Source organism: Dama dama, chromosome 23 (assembly GCF_033118175.1).
Source record: "Dama dama isolate Ldn47 chromosome 23, ASM3311817v1, whole genome shotgun sequence".
Classification (NCBI taxonomy): Eukaryota; Metazoa; Chordata; class Mammalia; order Artiodactyla; family Cervidae; genus Dama; species Dama dama.
This window is the reverse complement of record NC_083703.1, coordinates 54,283,060-54,291,703: the sequence shown is the minus strand read 5'-3', so window position 1 is coordinate 54,291,703 and position 8,644 is coordinate 54,283,060. Positions and strand designations below refer to the sequence as shown.

The window sequence follows — 8,644 nt, the reverse complement described above, 5'->3', positions numbered from 1 at the left end:
GTTCCAGGGAGGATGGGGGCATCTGGGCAGTCTCCCTTCCACATGCTTTGTCCAAAGGGGAAACCGCTGCCCCTTCCACCCCGCAGTTGCCAGGCCTGGTAAAGGCATCAGGCCCTGCCCTTTGCCGTTTGTGCTGGGGGCCGTCACAGGACCACCCTGGCACCGGCTCTGGAGGGAGGAGTCAAAGCCTAGGTCCCTAGGTCGCCGACCCCTCCTCCTCGGCGGGCGGGGCTCCACGGGGCGGGGCCAGACCGACCCTTATAGGACGCGGCCAGAGGCCGCCGCAGCTCCACCGAGACCATGAGAGCTCCGCCGATGACTGCCCTGCTGCTGGCGCTCGCGGCGCGCGGGGCGGTAGCAGGCGCGCCCACCTACCCGTGGCGGGACGCAGAGACGGGGGAGTGGCTGGTGTGTGACCAGTGCCCCCCAGGCACCTTTGTGCAGCGGCCTTGCGGCCGGGACAGCCCCACGACGTGCGGCGCGTGCCCGCCGCGCCACTACACGCAGTTTTGGAACTACCTGGAGCGCTGCCGCTACTGCAACGTTATCTGTGGGGAGCGCGAGGAGGAGGCGCGGCCGTGCGGGGCCACCCACAACCGCGCCTGCCGCTGTCGGTCCGGTTTCTTCGAGCACGCTGGCTTCTGCCTGGAGCACGCGCCCTGCCCGCCCGGCGCCGGCGTGGCCGCTCCCGGTGGGTGAGGGGCGGGGCGGACCCTCAGCCGAACAGGGACCACTCGGCTTTCCTGACCGCGGCCTCCCCGTCTCATCCTTAGGCACCCCCAGCCAGAACACGCAGTGCCAACCGTGCCCCCCGGGCACCTTCTCCGCCAGCAGCTCGAGCTCGGAGCGGTGTCAGCCCCACCGCAACTGCACAGCCCTGGGCCTGGCCGTCAATGTGCCTGGCTCTCCGTTCCATGACGCCCAGTGCACCAACTGCACGAGCTTCCTGCTTGGCCCGCTGGAGCCGGGGGCGCCGGGTGAGCAGGGGGCGGGGTGGGGGTGCTCAGGGCTTATTAACTGGTTCCTGGGAAGGGCTTCCGGAAGCGCGGTGGGGGCGGGCCAGGAGACTATCTGGCTGAGGGTTTCAGCACTGGCGGGTGATGCCATTTCCCGCCGGCATTGGGAAACGAGCTTCGAGGGTATAAACGGTTCGCGGGAGGGCACGGCAGCGAGCCGTGGCGGGCCCCCTTCGCGTCGCATCCCATTCTCAGCGTCAGCCCACAAACCACACTCCTTGTCCGACACGTTTCCTGCGGTCGCCCCGGACCCTCCGGCACGGCTCTCGCCTCGCCATTCATGAGCGTACGGAGACCCCTCCACGGTCCTGTCCTCCCGGGGCGCTGGCACCTAAGTACCTCCTCGCTCCACATTCCCGCAGAGACCGAGGAGTGTGAGCGCGCCGTGGTCGACTTCGTGGCTTTCCAGGACATCTCCCTCAAGAGACTGCAGCGGCTGCAGCAGGCGCTCGCGGATCCCGGGACGCGGAGCCTTCCGCCGCTGAGGGAGGGTCGCGCGGCGCTGCAACGGAGGCTGTGGCAGCAGCTCATGGAGCTCCGCGAAGCGCGGCCCGGGGCGCTGGGGGTACGGCTGCTGCGGGCGCTGCGCGTGGCCAGACTGCCTGGGCTGGAGCGCAGCATCCGCGAACACTTCCTTCGGGCACGGTGAGCACCCTTCCTGGTATTTGTTCACTGCAATCCGAGCTCCTCGTGCTGCACCGAAGGAGGCTTCGGAACCGGCCCCTGCAGCGTAAGGTTATTTTTCATAAAGCCGATTGGTAAACGAGTGTCCAGTCTGCCCGTGAGCGCTCTGCACCCCGGGGAGGGACACACCTGGGCGCGCTGCCTAGCAGCAGTGCCCTGTCCACTGCCTTCCCTCCCACTGGGACTGACCCGCTCAGGTGGTAGGGTCGCGGGAGAGGACAGCGGGTGACACCCCTCTCTCAAAGTTTCGCTGAGTGATTAAGGAGGTGTGGAGGGAGGGAGGGCGAGTCAGAGTTCAAGGGTTCCACTGTGGAAAAGGCCAAGTCAGAGGAGTCAGCGCCAGTCTATGTACCCTGAGGTGCCAGGAAGTGTCACCTTCAAGCTGCCCCTCTTTGAGGCTCCACCCTCCTCAAAGCAGCAGGGGATTTCCCAGCAAGGGACTAGCCAAGACCTCCGGGTAGGACAGTGTGTCCCACTCGCTTTCTGGGAAACGACGCTTTTCCCTTCTGGGGCAGGTTCAGATGAGGCCTTGACTCATCAACCTAGGACTCCCAGTCCCGGCAGCCCCCACCAGCCCTGGAGGTTCCTGCCTGACCTCCAGGAAGGGCCCCAGGGAGAGAGGCAAGGTCAAAGCATCCCCTCAATGAGTCACCTCACCTGCAGCTGGTGCCCACCCCCAGCCCTGACTCATCCTTTTCCCAGCATCTCCTCCCCAGCTGCCTGGGGAACCTGACCTGCAGATAAAGCCACTGGGCCTCTGAAGAATGATGGATGGGAGCCACTCCAACTCTTTATTTTGCCCATGGCTAGGCTCAGAGGGTGTCACCAACTTCCACAAAGGGCCATGTGGGAGGGTCCTGAGGACCAGCCTTGCCTGGAGGGCCTCTGCTCCCAGACACAGGACTGGAAAAGGCCCAGACCTGAGAGCAACCCCAGCCCTCACCACCCAGCTGGGAGCACAGGCCCAGCACACTACTAGCCTGGGCTCCCTTGGGACCCTGCTGGCCTTCCTCACACACCGAATTCGTATCTAGGTTATTTTGGGTGGGTGGCAGGCAGGCTGGGGGGTGGGGAGCAGATGCCCACTACCAGCACAACCACCGAGCTTTCCCATTTCCACTGGAGATCAAAACAAGGTGGCTGGGCCAGTGGGTGGGGCTCACAGCCTCCCAGGCAGGTCTCCCTGCCTCCTCCTGAAGCTGCATCAGGACAGGGACTGCAACAAGCCCAGGTCTCCCTCAGGTGACACCAACCCCCCCACCCAACTCCAAGATCAGAGAGCAGAGGCCAAGGATAGTCATAGCTGCCTCCATAGGCATGAGGCACAGAGCAGCCTTGAGGACTATGGAAGGCCCTACAGCTCTGAAAAAACCTATTTCCAAGCAGCTCCCCACCAAGGTCCCATGCAGGGCCAAACCGGCAGGCCTGCTGTGGCAGCAGCTCCAAAAGGAGAGGTGGCCCGCGAGGGCCCCAACCTGGGCCTTGGGCCTGCTAAGTTCTGCTGGTGGCCGGCTGGCATCAGCCGGCCTTAGGGAAGCCCCAGCACCCCTTGCAGAAGCTTCCGGATGCCTACGCTTTTCTGGACACAGAAAAATTTGTCTTAGAGTAAGAAACAAAGCAAATGGGAGAACCAAAAGGCAAAGCCGACCCAGCCCCCAGGATTGGTGGTGTGGAGCGGGCAGGAGCTCTTCAGGACAAGCGGTGGGCGCACAGGCAGGTGTGCCTACGTGATGTCCCGTTGCCGCGGCGGCCGGTGCACATTCCGCACGACGCACTTCACCATCCACTCAATGCCCTCGCGCACCCCCTTGCTGTGGAGACAATGGACATGAGGCAGGGCTGGCCGTGGCCCCCGATGCCCAGGGTGAACCCCACTCACCCCGTGAGGGCCGAGCAGGCCTGGGTCAGGCAATCCCGCCTGCCGATCTTGGAGGCACAGTCGCTGAACGCAGTCTTGATGTCAGGGATGGAGAGGCAAGTCTGGGGGAGGTGAGGCCATGAGGGGCAGGCCTGCCACCCTATTCACCCTCTACCCCTGGAGCAGTTCCCAGAGCTGTGGGGGTAGAGGGCAGGTGGGAAGCTGCATGGCACCTTTCAGGAGGTGCCTCCTGGCTACTGTCTAGGACACCTGCCTGGTGAGCAGCCCCAGGGAGACACACCCTGGCAGCACGACCCAGATGCTACAGGAACACGCCACCTGCCTGTTCAGGGCCTCCTCCACGTGGACGGCTGCCACGATGCCACCTCTCACCAGTGGTTCATGGAGTGGGGCCAGCACAGCTACTGTGCTCAAGGGCGGCAGACAGGTTGGTGTCAGCAGACTCCCACCCTGAGGTGCTTCTACCCTTCTTTCCAGACCTTCACCTGGGTCTGCTCACCTCGGTCTGCCCAGCAGGAGTTCCCTGGCTGCAGAGGTGCCAGCACAGCAGGAAAAACCCAGGGGGTGGGGGTGCTCTGTTCACCTGCGGCAGCCACACTCAGGGTAACTGAGGAAGGCAGCAGCCCTCCCCTGGGAGAGGTACCCCATCTGGTGGGAGCAGGAGCCCATTTGGCCTGGGGGCTCACCTCAACATCCTGCTTATTGGCCAGCACCAGGATAGGGACACCGTCCAGCGCCTCGCTTATGACCATCTTTTCTGGGGCGGGCAGAGAGGCAGCGGTGAGCGCCCTTCATCCGCCTCCACACAGGTCCCCACATCCCTGCCGACCCCACATGGACGCACTTGGCTGGCACCCTCCTGTCCTGGAGTGGCCCAACCTCCCCCCAGCCCAGCTCTGGAATGGGGGCTGTGCCGACGGAACCCTCCCACTCCCCGCATCCCCAGCCTGGCTGGCTGTACCCACCAAACGCCTGTTTGGACTCAGACAGCCGCTCCTCGTCCGTGGAGTCGATGACATAGATGACGCCATGACACTCTGCATAGTACTGGGCAGGAGCAAAACCAGGTGCTGAGCCTCGGGCACCCAGCCATCTCTGGGCAGCCCCCAGCTGGGAGACCCTGCTAGGGTGCTTCCTGGAGGTGGGGCAGAGTGCAGATACACCCCAGACCTGCTGGGACAGGGTGGCCACCTTCCTCACCCACTTCCCAGGTGCTGTGCTCTGAACCCCACTTCAGGATCCACTGCTGAGACCCACCCACACCCCCTGGCCTGAGAGTGGCCAGAGGAGAAAGTATGGGGCTCTGGGTACACCTGGGTAAGGGGACCCAGTGCAGACAGCAAGGCAGTAGGTATACCAATAGGGGGCCACGGAAGGCCTCCAACATGTTCAAGGCAGCTCTGACCCCCACGTGGGACAACAGGGCCAATGACAGAGCCATGCCGGGGAGTTCGGAGCTCTGTAGGCTGGCACCAGCAGGCCAGCCGGTTCTGGGTTCCTGCAGCAGAACCACACAAGAGACGCCCACCCCTCCGACACACACAGACACACAAGCACCAGAGCCCAGGGTACAGGGAGAGCTATGGGGAGACAACAGCAGCACGCCTGGGAAAAGACACATGAAGCAAGGCCTGGTGCGTCCACCTTCTGTCCTGATGTTAAGAGAACAGAAACGCCCACATCGCAGGAGCAGGTGACTACATCCTTGCCCCTTGTCTCCACCCCAGCTCCTGCCCAGCAAGAGCTCAGGAACTGGGAACACCCGCACATCCCCGAACATGGGTGGCCTCCTGGTCCACAGCCCAACCATGAACCCCAAACCTGGGGCCTCTCTGGTTGGCCTGCTTGGCTGATAGGGGACCCAGGAGCTGCAGCCTAACAGTGCAGGCCTCCTAGGCAGACAGGGGCACTGTGGGGTTTACAGCGAGTCAGTGAGGGAATCACTACTGTGGGCCCCAGGCCCCTGTGGTGGTGGAGAACTTCAACTGGTGTGTGACTTGGCCCCGGCAGATGGGGGCTGGGTCCACCAGCGAGGGGTGACCAGGAAGCCATGGCAGCCGTGAACCCATGGTGCCCACCAGGCCCAGATCCTGAGGCTCTCAGGTGCAACCTGGAGAGAGAGAGAGGCCACAGGTCCTCCCTGTGGCACGGTGCCAGAGGGTCCACTGGGTCCACAGACATGGCCTGAAGCCGGCACGTGCAGAGACCTATGGGTACTAGCTCGTGCCACGAGCAGAGCTGCTGGGTGCAGGTGAGGCAGTGGAGGTGGGAGTGAAGGTCCGCCAGATGGTGTCGGACTGCAAGGGGGCAGGGACAGGCCCCAGGACATGGTCTCAGAACAAGGGGAGAGCAGGAGGCCCACTTTACACCCCCCTGGTAACTCACATGGTTGGGGACATGATCACCCCTGTGCAGCCCAGTCACCAGAGCCCAGCAAAGCCCTGGCCTGGCAGGGGCCCTTGATGCCATCAGCAGGAGGCAGGGCACCCACTCCATCTCAGAGTCGGGGAGCATGTGAGAAACCGAGGGCCCATCCTGCCGAGATCGCAGGCTCAGTCCTCTTGAGGAGGCAGTGGCAAGACCATGGCATGAGCAGAAGTGGAAGCTGGGGGCCACCACCAACCACGAAGCTGGCTTCCCCTCAGGAAGAGCCAGTCCCCAGCCAGAGGCGCAAGGGCAGCAGAGAAACTTCACTGCCCATGTCCTGGCTGCCATCGTGGGCAATGCGCCCAGCACAGGGCCCCTTGTTAGCTCCTGGAGGACCCACTCTGACCCACCAGAGCTACCTGAGCATGTCGTAGCTGTCCACCATGGTGACCTGCCAAGGGGACGGGGTCCCAGCCAGCTTGGCCTGACATGGGGCAGCGTCATCGGCTAGGCCTTCATCCCCCCAAAACACTTGCCAGCTGCTAAATTCTGACACACCCTGCCCCTGCTACTCCGAGACCCTGGCCTGTAAAGAATGTCAGGTCCCCATGTGGATAGGAGATTCGAACAAACAGCCCCTGGCTTGGTCCAACTTAAATGGTCACAGAGGGCCTGTCAATGACCTTCTGGTCATGGAATGGAAAGGGTCCTCTTGGCTGGAGGTCAGGACAGGGGGGACACTTTGGGGAGAAGGAGGGGAAAGTGACCAAGGACCTCCTGATGGGGTCAAGCCAGAAACCAAGACTAGGGCGTTAGACATCAGAAACTGCCAGGGTCGTCAGTGCCCCTAGAGCTGGGTGAGCCTGTCTGTGCCCCCGGCAGTCCACCGGGTGGGGGAGGGGAAGAGGCTCGACCCACGCTGCTCTCTGCTGGACCCTGTGCCTGGCAGAGGCTGAGTGAAAGGCTGATTCTGATTCTGAGGTCTCAGAAATGCTTCAAACCCAGGTCTAAAGAAGAGACAGCTGCTGTGAGCCTTGGAGGACATCCTCCCCTCAGTAGGAGGAACCCCATGGGGGAGACTTGGGCCCCGGGGCTGAAGCTGAGAGCCAAACAGGCATTGTGTTGGGCCCCGGGGCTGAAGCTGAGAGCCAAACAGGCATTGTGTCTTCCCTGCTCCTCAGGCATCCTTTGTCTCATCTTGTGCTGATAAGCAACAAAATTTCTAAACCTAAAGGAACCAGTGTGTCCCTGCTCTTGGGGGTGTGACTGGGGAACTGAGATAGGGGTGAACCTCAGGAACCAAGTGGGTCACGGAAGCTGCCAAGAGTAAGGAAAGAAGGGGAATCCTAGGCCTTCTGAGAAAAGGAAGGAAGAGAACAAGGTACCACCCGGATAGAGATGGTGCCAGGGAGCCGACGTGGCACCCACCCATCTTACCTTGTCCCACAGAGACTGCAGCTCCTCTTGCCCCCCCAAGTCCCAGAACATCAGGCGGGCCTTTCCCACGTCCACAGTGCCGACTGCGGAGAAGAAACAGGTGAGGCTGCGGTTTTGGTCCCTGACCCACCAGCTCCCAGCTCTCCTGGGAGAAGCAGGCTGAACCTGCGCTCCACGATGCTGGAATCAACGGTAGCCAGAGCAGAGGCCTCACCCACGGCCTTTGCACACTGCAGCATCCTCAGGGTTCTGCCTCCAACCCACACCCCCCAAAGGACCCTTACTGTTTAGGCCCACGGTGGTAGTGATTTTGGACAGACTCATCCCCTTGTAGTTCTTGTTGAATCGGGTCTTTGACTGCTCCAAGAAGGTCTAAGGGCCGAGAGAAAAAGGCATAAGACAAGAATTGCAATAGTTTTCAAACACTCCTCCTGGGGCTTATTCCTTTACAATAAGGCAAAAGAGAACAACGCTTGCCTTTTAAAGCGGCTGGTGGTAACTACCCTATGACCTTAAGCTGGGTTCAGAGCCTGTCTAGGTGGAGAACACGCAGCTAAAAAAAGCACCGAAAGGACTGTGGGAGTGGGGGGTGGCGCTGACACGGAGCCGCACTCACCGTCTTCCCGGCGTTGTCCAGACCCAGGATCAGGACGCAGTACTCGTCCTTCTGGAACATGTACTTGTATAGGCCCGACAGCAGCGTGTACATCCTGCCGTGGGCACCCGAGATCGGTCACACCGCGGACAGAGGGTCCCGCTGCCCGCACGGCCGCTCACAGCTGGAGCCCAGGGCCCTCCTGACTCCGCCTCCCCTCCCCTCCTCTTCGCCCGCCTTCGCCTCCGCAACTGCTACAGAATCGGTCCGGCGCTCCTCTGGTGCCCACACTTCCACTCCGGCCCGGGCAGGGCTCTCTGCTTTCAGGCAGAGGGCAGCCCGTCCCGCCTCGCTTCTCGCCGCTCCCCCGCCCGGGCTTCCTTCAGGCTTTGCTCCCCTTGGGTCTCCCTAACCAACGCCCGCTTCGCTCCCGGCCCTCCACGAGCGCCTCTCAGAGGCGGGGCGTCTGAGGGCTGGTGACTGCCCCGAGCAGCCGTGAGGCGGGCGGGCGGCGCGGACAGACTGCGGATCGGTCGCCAAGCCTGAGCCCAACTCCGCCCACCCGCCTCGAAGTATCTGCGACCGCCCGGCCGGGCCGCCGAGCCCGGGAACCGCCTCGCGCCTGACCCACCGACCCCGCGCTAACCCCGCGCGGCGCCCGACGGG

General features: G+C 62.9%; 2 protein-coding genes across 4 annotated transcripts; one reads left to right on the top strand and one right to left on the bottom strand.

Moving 5' to 3' along the window:
- Window positions 1–87: 87 nt before the first annotated feature.
- Window positions 88–1,783, top strand: TNFRSF6B (TNF receptor superfamily member 6b). The gene is made up of 3 exons (XM_061126820.1): window positions 88–691; window positions 774–977; window positions 1,379–1,783. The coding sequence occupies exons 1-3, from the start codon at window positions 301–303 to the stop codon at window positions 1,663–1,665; spliced, it is 882 nt and encodes a 293-aa protein (XP_060982803.1). The 5' UTR covers window positions 88–300; the 3' UTR covers window positions 1,666–1,783.
- Window positions 1,784–2,458: 675 nt separating this feature from the next.
- On the bottom strand, window positions 2,459–8,644 carry ARFRP1 (ADP ribosylation factor related protein 1). Of its 3 annotated transcripts, none has more exons than XM_061126821.1 (7): window positions 8,000–8,644; window positions 7,668–7,755; window positions 7,384–7,466; window positions 4,545–4,626; window positions 4,266–4,336; window positions 3,580–3,680; window positions 2,459–3,511 (listed from the first exon to the last, which is right to left on the bottom strand). In XM_061126821.1, exons 1-7 carry the CDS (start codon window positions 8,090–8,092, stop codon window positions 3,424–3,426), a joined length of 606 nt encoding a protein of 201 aa, XP_060982804.1. In that variant the 5' UTR covers window positions 8,093–8,644; the 3' UTR covers window positions 2,459–3,423. The 3 variants fall into 3 exon arrangements, 2 of the variants coding, with proteins under 2 accessions (XP_060982804.1, XP_060982805.1); XR_009690085.1 differs by having other exon boundaries at window positions 3,475–3,511; window positions 4,266–4,331; XM_061126822.1 differs by lacking the exon at window positions 3,580–3,680 and having other exon boundaries at window positions 4,266–4,331.